Source organism: Furipterus horrens, unplaced genomic scaffold, assembly GCF_987537825.1.
Source record: "Furipterus horrens unplaced genomic scaffold, mFurHor1.1.pri manual_scaffold_7, whole genome shotgun sequence".
Classification (NCBI taxonomy): Eukaryota; Metazoa; Chordata; class Mammalia; order Chiroptera; family Furipteridae; genus Furipterus; species Furipterus horrens.
The window spans coordinates 125,147,328-125,165,373 of record NW_028327177.1 but is presented as its reverse complement, the minus strand read 5'-3'; the positions used below and the strand labels follow the sequence as shown (position 1 = coordinate 125,165,373).

General features: G+C 37.4%; 1 protein-coding gene across 1 annotated transcript in view; it reads left to right on the top strand.

Moving 5' to 3' along the window:
* Positions 1-3,210: 3,210 nt before the first annotated feature.
* The window catches only part of TOP2B (DNA topoisomerase II beta), a 63,923-nt gene continuing 49,087 nt past the window's right edge, over positions 3,211-18,046 (top strand). The window contains exons 1-3 of the mRNA XM_090284397.1: positions 3,211-3,889; positions 16,799-16,969; positions 17,844-17,934. Of these exons, the coding sequence (XP_090140523.1) occupies positions 3,830-3,889; positions 16,799-16,969; positions 17,844-17,934 (322 nt within the window). The 5' untranslated portion in view covers positions 3,211-3,829. The remainder of the gene's footprint in view (positions 3,890-16,798; positions 16,970-17,843; positions 17,935-18,046) is intronic.

Genomic DNA, 18,046 nt, shown 5'->3' with positions numbered 1-18,046 from the left:
TTCTCTTCAGCTGGTGTTCGGTTGGTTATTCCAGATGATTTCTCCAAAATTAAGTTGTAAATCCAGACTAGTTCTGGGAGAAGGTTAGTGTAGCTTCCACTTACTCCTCCACCATCTTGTTTTCTCCATAACATTATCTTATTTAAATGCTCACTAGAGTAAAGATTAGTACCCCAGTCTCCAAGTGAATCTCAATGTTGGAGCAATATATGATTTGAGTGAAAACACTATTGAAACTTTGCCAGTATAGTTCTGAGTTACTATCTTCTTAGATAATTTATTTTATTGATTAAATTACCTACTGTGTATAAATTACAATGATAGGTGTGACTCAGGTAAAACAGTTACTAAATAGCAAATAAATAAATACAAATTTCTTTTTTGGCTTAAAAGATTAGCTTAAAACTACGTAAGTCAAGTTGTGAAGTCAAGGCAGAGACCTAATTTCATTATTTTTTAATTCCTAGATCCTGAGTGCCTAACACATAGTAGGCATGATAAATACTTTTTTTTTTATTGCTATAATAAGGAAACATAATATCAAAAGATAAAAATTCTAAAGTCTTTAGGATAACCTCCCATGGAAGCAACTCAGAAACCTTAATTTAAAAAAGGACTTTATTTTTACAGTTCATAGAATTGACTTTGATATTTATAATTTTTCATTTTGACTGGTGTCGCTATGGGGTAAAAATTATCTTTAAATATAATTTACACACATATGAATAAAGTAGTATTCCAAACAAGACAAACCTGATATGGAAGCTTTTTAATGTGGCAATTATTGCTATGCTTACTGTGTAAATAATAATTATTTGACAAAACCCCAGAAGGGAAAACTGTGCTTAAGATGAGTACAACCAATTTTATCATAGATATGTTCAGTCTGCTGCACACAGTTGAAAAGATCAACAGTTTTTCAGGAGCTGAGATACTTTTTGGGGGTGTAATACAATATTTACAGGGGTAGGCAAAAGTAGGCTCACAGTTGTAATACAAATAAGTAATGCAATAATTAATAAATAATACAAGAATAAACTCTGTGTTTCTCATACTCACAACTGTAAACCTACTTTTGCCCACCCCTGTATTAGTTACAAAAGAAAAATAATGGTAGCTTCAGTAGAGAAACCTGGCAAATTCCTTAGGAGGGTCTTTTGACCTAGATACGTACCTTCTCCCATTCACCACAAATCTCTGCTTTAAACTGATGAGTTGCATCTACATATATTCAACAATTTTTATTGGCCATTCTCTCAGGTAAGTATTTTCATAAGAATAAAACCAGCTACAATTGCTAGCACATGTCTTCTACTTAGAAAGCTAACACACTCAGTGTCTCACCTATGAGACAAGTGAAAAGATAACCATGATTTTCATTAATTAACTTATTTGAATTTGAATCTATTTTATTTACTTCAGAATGTGAGGCTGAGGAGCTCTGAAAACTAAGTTTAAGAAATGAGACAGCTATGTACTTTACAGCCTGGCTTTTACTTAATGCATAGTATATCTTTATAAAAAACTCACAGCCTTTAAAATTATTTACTCCTTTTCAAATTTATAAAATATGTGTACTTTGGAGATGTAAAGTCACAGTAAGTATAAGAGCAAAAATCCTCATTTTAACGAGGCACAAATAGAGGCTCTGGGAAGTTAAATTATAGGCACAGATAACTTAGTTGGTCATGTTCAGAGTCCAGATTAGCCCCTGGTGTGTCTTAATTTTACAAGCTTGCACCTCAAGTTCAAGGTAAAGAAAGACCTCACTGTTCTAAACCAAAGTTCCAAATATGCCAAAATTATATGGCCACTGGAGAGCTAATTAAGAAAAACTATGTTTAAATTATTTCCATGTTTTAGAGTTCCCCACCTCTCTGGACTCAGAAGGCAGTTGAAAGATGTGACCCTAGACATTTTTGGTTTCCCTTGAGAGGAAACGCACAGTTGGAAGAGAAGTTCACAGAAACACCTTTTCACAAAGCAGCAATATGTTTTTCATCTTTTTAAAAACAGCTCTCTTGTCACTACCAGTTGATGGCACTTCGCGCCCTTAAGTACTCATTTTGTTGACAGTTAACTCCTTTTTTAGTTTGTCCAACAGACCAGATTAAAAAGGATTAGAAATCAGAGGCCCTGTTTTTTATTTTGGACCCATCGCAGAGCCTGGCACAGGGTGTCGGAGTGTGTGCCCAATAAATACTTGTTGAATGAAATTGCATTGAGACGCAGGCTGAAGTGAAGCCATCTTCCCTCTGCCAAAGACTTGGGTGCGACTATGTGGGTAATTTTTGTTCTTAGAAAGCTTCAATGTGAATGAAATGATTCCTGAGTGTGCATTTAAAATTCCATCGAAAGCAATTTAGAACATTAAACACACCTCCTTAGAGGGATATAGCCTGGCACCGTTCTGGGCAGGGGAGAAGTGACAGTGACATTTCCGCCTTGTTCAAAGCAGAGAGAAAGGTCAACAAAGAGTAGAAACAGACCCCTCAATCCAACCTGCATTCTTTCCCTGGAACGTTCTCGCTGTGCCTCTTATCATTTAAGTTCTTTAAGTGCCGTTTTCTTGGAACTGACCGTATCTCTTTTGAGGATGAAGAGAAGAGAGAAGAAGAGGGAGGAAGGAGATGGAGGGGGTAAGGTCTGAGCAAAGCATTTCGGCAGCAGCAGCGTCCACTTGGGGCTTTGGGGAGGCCGGGGTCACACGGCCCTCCTAGTACCAGTGATCGACAACGTCTTGTTTGTGGTTTACAACCGCTCTTTAAAAATACTTTCCCTTTGGGACGGCCCCGGGTTTCTTCCTGCCACCCCACCCCCAGCGGACCCAGGCAAAGACAAGCTTCGGCTACGTGGTCTGGTCTTAGAGTAAACAGCACTCTCGGAGGATTACAATCGACCCGGAGCGAATTCGACCCTTTCCCTCCGTCGCCCTCAAATGACCCTTGACAGCAGCCCCTGATCTCCCTTCAAATGGAAAACGACATGCGCGCGCGCGCACACACACACATACACACACACACACGCAAACAAAAAGCCCCAAGTCTTCCTTTCGGTTGCTACCCGCAATGACGTTTCCCCCTCGGGTCCCGCCCCTCGGGGGGCTTGGAATTTTTGGGATTGGCCAAGAGCCTGGGTGACAAGGCCCCGATTGGGCGACGAGGCTCTGATTGACAGCGGGGGCGCCCGCCGCACCCTCCCTCCCTGGTGTGTGACTGTGTGTGTGCGGTGTTATGCCGGACAAGAGGGAGGCGACCGCGGCGGTGGAGGCTCTGTTTATTGTCCCCGTCCGTGTGTGGATGTGAGGAAGTCTGGACTGCAGGACGCCCTAGGAAGGCCGCCGTTGAGGCAGCAGCGGCAGGCGGCGACTCCGTGACCCGGAGCAGCCGGCCTTCGTGGAGCGTGAGGAAGGACAAGGCGCCTCTGCGTCTCCGCCACGTCTGGACTCCCCGGGTTCCACGGCCGAGCTCGCTGCTTGCACCACCGGACCTCGGCCCCGCTGGCGGAGCGCCCGCAAGAAGGAGGAGGCACCGCCACTGCTTAGCCGCCGCCGGCGACCTCCCGCTTCCTCCTGTGCCTTTCCCTCAGCGACAGTGCTAGGCCCGGGCGACGCGGACGCCGCGCCTCGAGTTTGAGGGCAGCGGGCGGCGCGGCCTCCTTGGTGGGCTTGGCCAGGCGTCCTCCCGGGTCTCGGCGATGGGGCGCGGGGGGCGGCGCCGCTAAGAGCACGACGATCGGAGCGGTCGGTGCAGAGCAGCGGGGCCGGGAGGCCCGCAGGGAGGCGGGAGCGGCGGCCGGGGCCCGGGGCCTGTGAGCGGAGGCACCCGTCATGGCTAAGGCAGGCGGCGGCGGCGCGGCAGCCGGCGGCAACGGGGCGCTGACCTGGGTGGTGAGTGGCGGGCCCTGGGGGTGGGAGTCCGGGCTGCGGCATTGTTCCCGGCCCGTGGCGGGGCAGGAATTCCGCCGGGCGAAGGGGGTGGGGTGGGGGGGGAAGGGGAGAGAGGGAAATCCGGTCCTTGGAACTCGCGCGGGGACGGGGCTTCTTGCAGCAGAATCCCCCGCACCCCGCCCCTTTTCTTTCTTCTCTTCTACCTCCGTGGAGGCTCCGGCTGCAGGAGCGTAACGTGCACTTGAAACTTCGGGGGACAGACCCCGAACATGACATGGGGCCCCTGCTTGGTCTCTTTCCCTCTGTCCCCTAGTCTTCCAGGGCGGTCGGGAATGACATGATGAGTAGGGCTCCATGCGTGTGTGTCTGGGGGTCAGCACTTTCTCCAAGTGTGGTTTAAGGACATCCCGGAGAAGGGTGTGTGTGTGTGGAAAACACAACCATTTCTGATGATCAGATCTGTCAAAGAAGAGTGGATTTGGCGGGGAACCTGTCTACAGCTATGCGGCCCTGAATTCCGAGAGTCTCCTTGGCTTGAAAGCGCATTCGGGAGGGCGGCTCCGCAGCAGTTAATTGGTTGTAGGTTGTCGGTCTGTCCGGGCGGGACGGTTAGGAAAAGCACTCCGCTGACGCCGCAGGTGAAACAAGGTGGGGGCCGAAAGGAGAGTGCTGGGGAGGTGACCGAAAGGGCTGTGTCCTGGAGTTACAGGGATTTCGGCGCTCCGCTCCTGCGGGGACTAGTCGCGGAGGGAAGACCCAGAGAGAGCCAATTCCCACGGCGGATCGATACTTCGCTGGTGTTTCCCTTGCTCAGCATGGGGTTCAGATCGGGGTCATTTCCTACACAGAAAAGTCCAGCGCCGCCAACTGCCTCGGTCCCCAGGAGAAAAAGAAAAAAGCGTTCCATTTTCCAGGGACTTTGATAGGCCCTCCCTTTTTTCAGAACACTTAAGGAAACTTTCACACGGGCATTTTTATTGCTTAAATGCTTCGTTTCCTCTTCGTTTGGGTGAGGTTTGTGTGAGTTGAGTAGCCCTGCTGCTGCTGTATTGACAGGTACCCCCTCCACAAAGCACGTTGCTCATAGCAGGAAAACCTTTTAATCCTTTCGGTGTGTATGTCACGGTGTTTTGCAAAAGAACTCACCAGGTTCTTATTGTTGAACCTCCGAAATTTGTATATTATTCCAGTAATGTAATCTGAACAGGCTAGAGGCCAGAGACGTAAAATGTCATCTGACATAAGTTAATGGTCCTGGTGGACATTTGGGGGAGAGTGGCATGTATGAACACCAGAAGAATGAAATTGACGGCCCTTACCCCTGCTACTAAAATCAAACAACTTCTGAAAACGGAATTAGTTTGCCAGATGGTTCCCATTCACTATTTGGAAGTGTTGAGGCCTGATCAGTATTTTCAGGACCTCTGATTCTATAATGGTAAACACGTTGCTCCAAGATTGAATTGGTTGGCTTTAACATTCGGTAGCAGTATTTTAATTTACTGCTATTTAACTTTGTAGATAACTAAATAACCATTTTATTTCAAGCTCAATAAGAAACTTTTATGTAAGAAATTTTGTGAAACTTAGAGGGTCTCATTCAATATCAGAAAAAATCATTTGAAACTCAAATTGATTTATTGATTAAAGAGCTTTTTCATTATAAAACTTCTAATATAGGAAATATAGTAAAATAAGGAGAAGAAAAAATCAGCCTTTTATTTATAGATTATATCCTCTTGTTGAATTAGTTTATTAAAAAGATAATTATCCCATAAGTCTACTCTAAGATTATATGAGCATCATTATATTCATAATATACACCACTGATCATAGAGTTGTTTAATTTTGTGGGAGATGGTAGAGTGAGGTGATTATGGACATGGACTTTGAGGTCAGATTGATGTATTGGGTTGGCCAAAAAGTTCATTTAGTTTTTTCCATGTGATGGCTCTACTAGTGCTTAGTTGTCTTTAACTTCATTCGAAACAATTTTATTAGATTGTATTGTGGTAGTTGTCACAACAGCGTGTATTTTATTTTTTCTTTTCTAAAGATTTTATTTATTTATTTTTAGAGATGGGGAAGGGAGGGAGAAAGAGAGGGCGAGAAACATCAATGTGTGGTTGCTTCTTGTGCGCCACCAACTGGGGACCTGGCCTGCAACTCAGGGATGTGCCCTGACTGGGAATCGAACTGGGGACCCTTTGGTTTGCAGGCTGGCGCTCAATCCACTGAGCCACACCAACCAGGGCTGTCAGTGTGCATTTAAAAAAAATAAAAATAAAAATTTGTGAATTTTTGTGCAGCCATTTTAATATTGAAGATGGAAGAAAATACGCAACATTTTCAGTGTATTATGCTTTATTATTTCAAGAAAGGTAAAAATGCAACCGAAATGCAGAAAAGATTTGTGCAGTGTATGGAGAAGGTGCTGAGACTGATTGTATGTGTCAAAGGTGGTTTGCAAAGTTTCTTGGTACTATTGACATTTTGGCCAAATGACTTTTTGCTGTGGGGCTGTCTTATGCATTGGAAGATGTCTGGCAGCACCCCTGGCCTCTCCCCACCAGAAGCCAGTATGGTGAGATAGCCAACATACTCAAAATATTCAGATCAATAAAGATATTGGTAAAAATGAAAAATGTCTTTGAAGGAAAAATGTAACAGACTTTTTGGCCAACCCAATAAATTCAGATCCTGAATCCAACAGGACTGCACAAGGAGCTTAATCTTCTAAAGCTTTTCTCATCTGTGAAATAAGGTTGCATTGAAAATTGAGATAACATATATAACACAGCGCTGGTCTTAATAAATGTTTGTTTTTATTGGTGAAGTTCAAGAAATGAACAGTCAGAATGATAAAGTTGTTTTACATAAAATATCTTTAAGCCAGGGTGAAAGCAAACTATTCCTTTGCAAGAATTCTGTGGTAGACTGAAGTGGTGGTCATCTGTGTCTGAGGAGGGGTAACTTTGTCTGCTATATTGAAATTGGTGTTATGTTGCCACCTGCTTGTGGGGAACAGGAAGAAGTAAAAATGGAATTAGTCTCTGATAGCATTATTTTGGGAATGCCATGTGTTGCTGGTATTGACTTCTGTTGAGATGCATGCCAGCATGTAGTGTTAACTTTGTCACTGCACGGAAGTTTATGTTATAATATCTGAAACCATGAAGAAAAGTTGTTTAAGATTGACATTAACTTCTTAATATTGTATTTAGTTGGTGTTGGATTTGCAGAATCTAAAATTTAAAAAGTGAAAAATATAAATCCAGCAAAATTGTTTTGAGTTAAAATAGCTATGAAAGCTTCTCTGAAGCAAGCAGTTTCTTGAATTAACTTACAGTTTGTAAAGCTTTCATGATTGGACCCTAATAGTCTATTGGGTATTTCACACCAGTCATTTATCATCCTTAAGTGATTGTAAAAAATAAATTTGTGAAAATATTAGAATATAGTTAATCATTATGTGAATATTGAGTTTTCCCAGTAATACTCTTAATTTAGTAGATTAAATATATTGCACTAGGAAATATTCAGCATATAAAAAGTGGTGGCCAGAAAGTAAAAGGACTTTCTTTGTATCATCAATCTTCAACAATCAGTTCAAGGTCACCCACCCTTCCCCTTCTCATTATTTTCAAGCAAAGCAAACCATATAATTATATCACTTTATCTGTAAATATTTCAATATTTACTTCTAAAACATATACCTCTTTAAAAAAATTAAACCACAATTAACACTGTAGTATTTTAAAAGTAAAATTTAATGAAATATAAAACAAATTTTTTTGACTTGATACATGGCTGTATATTAAAATATTATTTAAAGATTTGTTTTAAAAACTTTGCTTTAATGGCTCACTTTTGCGAGTCTCAACTGCTCAAACAGATTTTCAAGCCAATTTTTTCATAAATTATGTACCTTCCCAAATGAAATATATTTTGGATCATTCTCATAGTTAGATTTATTTCTTTACAGTCTCCTGCACATCATGTTTATTTTGGTCATTTTGCCTTGGCATGCTTATCCTTCATCAAAAATGCCTTTCTCCTCCCTTTACCAGTCTAAATCTTAATTACTCATCAAGGCTACTAGGGACTCTCACCAACCTTTTATCCTTCAGTTTATACTCATCTTTTTCTGTTACTCTTATGGATTATAAAATGTAAATGTCTTTCTTTTTAATGTAATTTTCCTGTGTGATACTTTTGTTTTAACAATTAGATTATAAACTCCTGAAATCAGAGACCATGTATTTTACTTGTTTTTATCCTTTATAGCTAGCAAAGAGCTGGATACATAATCCAACCTCAGTAATTGTTAACAAATTGGATAATTAGTATATGTACTTAACTTTCTGAAAATTCTTTTTTCATTATAAGGAAAAGTGGTCAAGTACCAATATTCTTTAGCTACAATATCAAATAACATAATAACAGTGTTTAGAACAGTTTTTTTATTCATATATCTTATTTTTTTAATAATTTTTAATTTTTATTTTTGGTTATTCTATTACAGTTGTCCCAATATTTCCCCTTTCCCCTCCTCTGCCCCGTCCTTCTTTGCATATATGTGTTTGTTTTTTGTGTTTGTTTGTTTTGTTTTAGATTCTTCATAAGTCAAGTCATGTAGTATCTGCTTTTCTCAGACTTATTTCACTTAGCATAATGACTTCAAGGTCCATCCATACTGTCACAAATGGCAAGATTTCCTTTTCTATGGCTGACTTATATGCTTGTATATGTGTATCTATGTGTGTGTGTTACATTTTCTTTATACATTCATCCATGGTGAACACTTCAGGTTGCTTCCGTTTCTTTGCTATTGTAAATAATGCTGCAGTGAGCTTGGGGGTACATATATCTTTTTGAGTCAGTGCTTTCATTTTATCATATAAATACCCAGAAGTGAAATTGCTGGATCATATGGTGGTTCTGTTTTTAATTTTTAGAAGAATCTCCATTCTGTTTTTCAGTGCTTGCACCAACTTACATTCCCATCAAGAGTGCTCAAGTATTCCCATTTCTCCACATCCTCACCAAACTTGATATTTCTTGTCCTTTTTGGTTTTTTTTTTTAACGTAATTAGAGAGAGGGGGAGGTAGGGAGAAAGACAGGAAATCATTGATGTGAGAGAGAAACATTGATCGATTGCCCCTCACAGGCACCCCAATCAGGGGCCAGACCCACAACCCAGGCACGTGCCCTGACCGGATTTGAACCTGACTGCATTTGAACTGGTGACCTTTTGCTCTGCTGTGCGTCACCCAACCTACCGTGGCTGTTGATAACAGCCATCTAACAGGTGTGAGGTGATATTATTATGGTTTTGATTTGCATTTTCATGATGCTTAGTGATCCTGAGCACCTTTTCATGTACCTGTTGTCCATCTGTATGTCTTTGGAAACTATTCAGATTCTCTGTTCATTTTTTAAATCAAAATTTTTTTTGCTATGTATCAGATATATGATTTGCAAATATTTTCTCCCTTTCATTTCGTTGATGGTTTCCTTTGCTGTGCAGAGAGAAGCTTTTTGTTTGATGTAGTCTCATTTATTTATTTTTGCTTTTATTGTCTTTGCTTTTGGTGTCAGATCCTAAAAATTGTCACCAACACTGATGCCAGGGAGCTATGTTTTCTTCTAAGAGTTTTGTGGTTTCAGGTCTTACATTCAAGTCTTTAATCCATTTTGAGTTAGTTTTTGTTTGACTTCTGTGAAAAAAAAAAGCCATTTGAATTTTGATAGGGATTGCATTGACTCTGCAGATTGCTTTGGGTAGTATGGACATTTTAACAATATTAATTCTTCCAATCCATGAGCATAGAATACCTTTCCACTATGTCTTCTTCAGTTTCTTTCATCAATGTCTCATAATTTTCAGTACACAGGTATTCACCTTCTTGATTAAATTTATTACTATGTATTTTATTCTTTTTGATGCAGTTGAAAATTGGATTGTTTTCTTAATTTCTTTCTAATAGTTTATTAAAGTACAGAAACAACACATTTTTGTATATTGCTATTGTATTCTGCAACTTTACTGAATTCATTGATTAGTTCTAATAGTTTTTTGGTGGAGTGTTTTCTATATACAATATGTCCTCTGCAAATACTGATAGCTTTACTTCTTTTCAGATTTGGATGCCTTTTACAGAAAGTATATATATGTATATATTTTTTCACAGTGGACATTTTAGCATTTCTTATGATCTTAGGTATCCCTCATCTTCCACATTTCTCCTTGTCCCTGTCTTTGGGAGGACATTTCTGGAGGAGCATAGGTGGAAGACAAACTGATGGTTTTTGTTTCCATTAATGGTGGGTAGATAATGTGACCCTTTCTGTTGTTATATAGGTGAAATACTGTATGGTTAAAATAGACATCAATCATGGCATCCTTGAGGGAGAAAAAGGGAAGAGGTGAGACAAAAGGGTAATGTAAAGTGAAGGGATCCTATAGAAAATAAGAGAAGAGACTTACTGCTAAAGCTTTTGCTAATCCCACTCTTGTTTGCTTGGGGATGGTGAGATTTTGTGCTGATTATGTGAATGAGTGGTTCAGTTCATTTTTTACACCAACTAGCAGACCACTCCTTTCCCCTTTTTGGCTGCAATTTGTTTTTCTATAGAAACACAGGAACTGTGGCTGATTGCCCCAAATTGCTATATTTTAGGTGACAACTCTGTGTAAGAAAAATCTTTCTTTTTACAAAATGATCTTGGTATATACTCATTCTAAAATAAGAAGTTTGTTTTATTGGAATGTTTTTCTTTTCTGGGGGTTGAGAAATATTCTTGATAAAGGTTGAGTCTTAGATAAGTATAAAATCTATATTCTTTTACTACTAGGAGTTAGCAGTATTGCAAAAATGCTATATATAAAACAGATTGATATTTTAAAATAGATTTTATATATTATTTTGATGCTTTTGTTATAATTTAAAAGTCCCATAATGAATTACTTAATTTGGCAGCCAGCTTTTGAACTGTAGAAAAAGTCAGTTATGGCATCATCCTATGCGTAAATCACAAAGAATAGAATTAAAACAACTTTTTTAGATATGTGAATGATATTTACCTTAATATGGGATTATTTTACATTTTCATTGTCTTTAATTTACCTGGGAATGAAAATGTTGCCTTGATTTCTTAGATTCCAGTGTAATTGGGTGCTGGAATTATTTATTACTATAAACAGTTTGGGATTTTTACCAACAAGTAAATAAATTACAAGTAAACTTAAATCACATGTTTTTAATTTTTACTTTACTGAAAGTTTATTTGGAATGCTCTTGACAATTGATTATTTTTAATGACATGTTGCTAAATTTTAATTAATGTGTAATACTTAGTGTAATTACTGTAGTACAAGATACCATTACTTATGAAGTTATAAGAAAAAGAAAAGGTTAATCATTTATAATCAAAAGACCCCTTCTTTTCAATATAAAATGAGCATAATTCTCTTAGTCTACAAGACATCAAATATGTATCACTCTCCTTTATCATTTGTGCAATTGAAGATGCTTTTTAGAAATGTGCACATATGTGTTTGCTGGTCTGTTTTTTGTTAAGGCTAATTTCTGAATATTATCAGTGACTGTTAATATTACCAGTAACAGGGTTAAAATTGAAGAACTACTCAGGGTGAGTGTCTCCCTTCTCCTCCCCTCCCCTCCCCTTTTTAATGTGAAGATAGTGGCAATCACATCTGGTGATCAACAGATTTTCCTCATTTAATTTCTCTGTTCTTAGGTTGGGGTTGTTTGTATTCAAACCTGTTCTAGGGATAGGACCACCTCATTGAATGAGAAGGGGGAGAGAAGTTTCCCTCTCTTGCTTTACCCCAAGGTTTTGATTTTTAGTGGCCTAGCCATTCCTCAGGGTGCAACTTTGCTAATAAAGCTGAAAGAGACCATTAATCTAGGTTTCTGTCAGAAAAGCTTATCGACTTCTCAGGAGAGAACCTTCTTTCTTTGTTGCTTATGAGCCACTGTGTATTGCAAACTACCATATGCTGAGAATGGGAAAGTAAGATAAATATGATAGCAATGTTAATTTCTACCTTGTCAAGGCTGCCAGTCTTACTTGTTTATTTGGATTTCACTTATCTTTTTGCCTAGATTCTAGTTAGAAAGTTGGGACAACAGAAGTATTAACGTATAAACAGGGCCTCTAAACAAAAGAAACCTTCAGTTTTATCTTAGCTCAATAATGTTTTCACATAAATAGGTTAATAAGCTTTAAAATATGTGTTCATTTTAGAAAACCAGAAAGTGTGTATCAGAAAATGACACATTTCTATTTCTAACAGATTATTTTTATTGATATTCTGTGGGTATATTTTATATTTTATTATGCATGTATATAATATAACTTATTTTCTAATGAAAATGGGCTCATTTTAATATACTTAAAAAAATAACTTTGTTCCCTATACAGGATAGTTTTAATAAATATAATTTAAAAATACTCGATAGAAGTATATAATTAGAAGTTTATAATTAACACTTTTTTTTGGTATGAGTAACTAAAAATACTTAGTGAAATATCCAGGGTAAAGGTTTATGTGAAGTTTTAGAAGTTATTTAGTATCATAATTAAGAGTGGATTAGAAATATCTACAAAAGGTCTCAAAACATCTGTTTTTTATGATATTCTATAAGTAATATGTATTCCTTAATGGTTTTCATTACCTTAAATATAAGGTTGGTGCAAAAGTAATGGCTGATTTGGAGGTCTATTTTAAAAATGGAAAAGCCCATAATTTTGAAAATATTTATTTATTAACATAACTTCCTTTGCTTTCTAGAACCTCAGTCCATCTGTCAACTAGCTTATAAATGCCACACTTGTAAAATTCTTTAGGTTTTGGAGCAAAATATGAATCCAACCCATTTTCAACCTCTTCTCTTGATGTCAACCTAAGACCATCAAAATGGTTCTGTAGTCCCCCAAACAAGTGATATTCAGAAGGAGCAAGGTCAGGAGAATATGGAGATGAAGCAATATTTCTCTACCAAGCTCTTTCAAGAAATTCTTGGTGAGTCGAGGTGTGTGAGGACGAGCATTATCATGATGGAAGATGACACCCTTTCTGTTGACTAAGAAGGGTCGCTTTTGGTTCAAAGCTGCTTTCAAATGATGAAGTTATTCACAGTAAAGATTAGCAGTAATTGTTTGATTATTGTCTAACAGTTCGTAATGGAAAATTCCTTCCATATCCCACCATACACTCAACATGATCTTCTTTGGATGAAGTCCTTCTCTTGGTTGTTGAACTCTTCTTCCTCCTCGACTGATCCATGATTGGCGGCGTGTAACATTATGGTAAAGGATCCACTTCTGAGCACCTGTAACAAGCCTACCTAAAAATGGTGCCTGAAGGTGTTGCAAGAGCAATGATTCACAACAAGCAACATGCTGTTGCAGATTCTCTCCTGGAGACAGTTCATGTGCGACCCATTTTCCAACTACTGAAATCTTTCCCATCCTTTTCAGTTGGTGTAGCACGGTTGTATGGGCTCCCTTAAATTGTTCTGCAAGTTCCCTAGAGGTAATGGTGGGGTTTTCTGTGACAACAGCTTCCAGCACTTCGGAATCAAGTTTTTTTGGATGACCCCCTTTTGTCTTGTTTTTCAAACTGAAATTCCCACTTTGGAAACAGGAAAACCACCTTTCAGTTACTGCATCGTCCCCATAAGCGCTCTGAATAGCTTTTGCTGCTGTACTTGCATTGACACCTTTATGAAACTCATAGAGTAAAACATTTCTAATGTCTTTAGATGGGACGAACATGGGTACAAATATTGCAGACGATTATGAACAATACTTCAATAATCTGAAAAATAAGGTATAAATTAGTCACTGTGACATCAAAAAATTATAAGGAGAGGCACAAATTTAAGAAATACTGTCTAAAGCTTTCTTTTAAAAAAGTCGGACATTACTTTTGCACCAACCTGATAGAATGGTATGTCCTTTTCTTCAGCACCTGTCACATGATATTTAGGAAAATATATTTTGGTATAAAATATTTTAAATACATTTCCATACTTATTTTCTAATTATTTATATATCAGGGGTTGGCAAAAGTAGGTTTGCAGTTGTGAGTGCATGACACAATTTATTATTTATTAATTATTATATTATTTACAGTTATTTCCATGCAAATAACTGTAAATCTACTTTTGCCCACCCCATATTATTCCTAGAGAAAATTACAAATAGTAATCTGGCAAAGCCAACTATATTTCACATACTCTGTGATTTTTGAGACATCCTAGCAAGAATGACAACCTTTTGAACTTGATAGAAAAGTGGTAGGTACAAGCCAGACATTCCTTATTTTCATGTATCCGTCCGGAGGCAGTGGTGGCAATTGGTAGTAAGGGATGTGGAGAAAGTTGTAATTTCTTGGAAAAGGAGTTCGGTAGTCCTTCACCCCTCTTTTCCATACCTGTGTGCCACTTGAATTCAGTGTAACTCATCAGGGCCAAATGCAAAAGCCCAGTTTAGGGAGATGTGAGTCTCTGGTTGAGCCTAATCTTCAAAATGCTTTCTTTGTGGTGGGATTTGTTTTGGAGGGATAACCTTGAATAGGAAGAAAAAGTCCTTGCACGGAATTATAAGTTCCTGACCTTCATGTCAATAATTGCAGAGTTCTAAGTTAATGGCAAGAAGTTAACTCACTTTTGATTCCATTGCGTTTATCATCATGAAGTGCTTTTTAAAAATAGTGCAGTCTGGTCATTATGATCTTTGTTCTAACTATTCTCACCATTACATTTTTCCCTCTAAATTAATCATCTCATCATGAAAAGCAAGGGACATAATTAGAAATATGAAGAGTATCTGGTATTTTAAAAATACGGTTCATATTTCTAGCCACCTAGTTCATAATCTAACTTTTGACAGAAATACAATATGAAACAATTATTTTCTTTTGTCCAAAGATATTTTTTTGTTTGTTTCAGTTAAGAACTCTAATTATTTACATCATTTTTCACCTATTATTATGTGTTTCTGGGAATTTGTTTTTTGTCTCAAAACTGTTTATTTATGAACTACATTTAAACTAACACAAAACATTTCCCAGGAAATCTGCAGGCTTCTCACCATGCTCATTCTTGAAAAAGAAATTTTTTTTGTATTTTTTTCCATTACATTTTGTTCCTTTATATTCCCCTCCCCCCACAATCTCCGCACTATTGTCTAAGTCCATGAGTCCTTTTTCCTTTTTGCTCAATTACTCCACCCGTAACCTCCCCCACTCCACTAGCTGTCATCTGCTCTCCATCTCTGAGTCTTGTCTCTTTTCCTTGTTAGTTCAGTTTGTTCATTAGATTCCACATATGTGTAAAATCGTGGTATTTTTAATAAACTCTGAGCAGAGTTAATGAGTAGCCTTATAAATGAGAGAATTTATAAAAATATAGTTTAAAATCTAGAAGATGAGTTATAATGCTGTTTAATATTGTGAAATATTAAATATCTTTAATTTTAAGTTTACGGTATTAGAAAATTATAATTAGCATTCAAATTTCCATAGGATTTGTATGTTATAATTCTTGTTTTGGTTTAGACTATGCACAGGTTCTATATTCTGATTTTTAAGCATACATGTAAAGGCTATATAATGATTTTTTAAAAATAATAACTTTAAAGATGATGGTATGGCTATATCTATGACCTGAATTGAAGTGGTACACTGCTTGTTCAAATTCACAAATTCTGTCTATCTTTTCCTTTGTCTTCTGATTATTTCATTTTTACTAAAGTTAAAAGACCTGTGAAGATAGCTCATTTTTTCATTGTGTCTTATATCTGGGTTTTTTAATTTTTTATTTATCTTTTATTTTTTTAAAATTTATTTTTATTGTATTTTTTCTGTTACCATTTCCCCCCACCCCCCCTTATACCTGTCTTCCCCCACCCTGCAATCACCACACGGTTGTCCTTGTCCAGGAGTCCTTTTGGCTCAATCCCTCTAGCCCCCAACCCCTCTCCCCAGAGCTGTCGATCCGCTGTCTATCTGTGAATCGGTCTTTATTTTCCTTGTTAGTTCAGTTTGTTCATTTTTGACTAAAAAACCCAGGTCTCATAATAACTTTCTTTTAGTTGGATGTCTTATTTGTCAGCATTAGGGAATACCAGCGGGAGAGAGGTGTTCTCTGATGCTATTAAGAAAACAAGGAAATTTGTAGACCTTGGGAATTTGAATTTGGGATCCTTATCTGCTGTAATGGTTAGAATCAGAATCACCAACCTCTGCCTTCTTGTACCTGGCAGAGAAACTGAATCATAGGGTGCCTAGATAAGGGGCCACCTATCACTGATACGTAAGCAATTATGGCATGACCTGCAAAAGTGTGAAATTTGAGATTTCATAAATCATATTTGGTATTCTCAATCAAATCAGTGTTTACTAGTAGGTTATTATTTTATGTTACTTTTGCCCATTCTTACTATAATCATCGGTAAGTTAATGGCAGGGAACTTAACTTGCAAGTTTTGGAGACCTTTGCAGCCAGCCAGATTCAATCATTGTGAACCTGTAACCTGATCAGAACTAATATTCTTTGGGTAGTTTTGAGGACTACAAAAATTAACTTGATTATCTCAGAAATGGGAGATACTTTATTTCTAGACTGAATAGATACAGGCTGTGCTAGCTAGTCTGGTGACTATGCCTTATAGTGTGAAACTGCAGTTTCACACTATACTACAAAAATAACTACACTGTCAATAAATAGATTGTTCTTTTGGGACTTGAAAGCCAGTGAGCCTGAAAGATAATTTTGTCATTAAAAAGAAAGCAAGCCTATAACATGTATCCATATACATTTTAGTTTACCCCTTGGTAGGTTATTTCAATTTGATTTTTTGGTTAATTTTAGACTCTTTTTGATCAGAACAATGCTGCAAAAAAAGAGGAGTCAGAAACTGCAAACAGAAATGATTCTTCAAAGAAGCTGTCTGTTGAGAGAGTATATCAGAAGAAGACACAGCTTGAACACATTCTCCTTCGTCCTGATACATACATTGGGTCAGTGGAGCCATTGACACAGGTAATTGTTTTTAAATTACATTGTAATTAGGAGATGTGTATTTATATCTACTTTTAAATAAAATTTTTGTGATTATGTGCTTTGTAAATACATAATTTCATGTCTGTTGTCATAAGCAAAATAGAGGGATATAAGAGAGGTAGAAATGTCTTCATTTCTTGCTAGAGATTAAAAAACTAGTAGATATAAACTATCAAAGGTAAGAAGTTTAGAGTAAAATGATACTATATGAACTTCTAAAAAAGTGCTTAAGTTCATGCATGCTGCAGTTTACTTTAAATTCTAGAATTTATGCATACACACTAATGACTTATTTAATGCTTGGCCTACACATAAAATCTTTGATTTTAACAATTTTGGGAAGCAGATACTGTTATGTCCATTTTATAGATGAGGAAACTGGAGTTTATATAAAATAACTTGCTCAGGTCTCAACTAGTAAGAGCTGGGATTCAAACCTGGGTCACTTTGACTCCAAAGTCATGTTTTGTTCATATTATTTTAAACTGGGCTCCTTATACAATAGAAAAATATATAGCTTGAAGTAAAAGTGTAAAGTATATCTAAGATATTTTCTTTTTTTCCTATTTTATTTAAGTACTGTTTCTAAGAATTCTTGGTGCCTTATATTAAAGCTAACTTTATGGATAAAATACAGATGATACAAAATGAACAATTTCTCAGTTTTGAGGTTATTTAAATTGATTGTGAATACAGTGACATTGATTGTAACTGAAGTACTATATGGTGGTTTTTTTTTTGAAAGTCTTAAGTATTTACAGTATAAATGACAGATGTGTGTTTATACTGTGTAAAATTGATGCTAAACACTTTTTTACTTCATAAGTTCCTTTGAATTTTCCTCTCAATGCAGCTAATGTGGGTGTATGATGAAGATGTAGGAATGAATTGCAGAGAGGTTACCTTTGTGCCAGGTTTATACAAGATCTTTGACGAAATCTTGGGTGAGTACTTGCTTAAGATTTGATTCATCTATTCCTGGCTGATAACATTATAATGTTCCTATATATAAGGCCAGACTTACAGTATAAATTTTAAAGGCATATCTTTTTTATG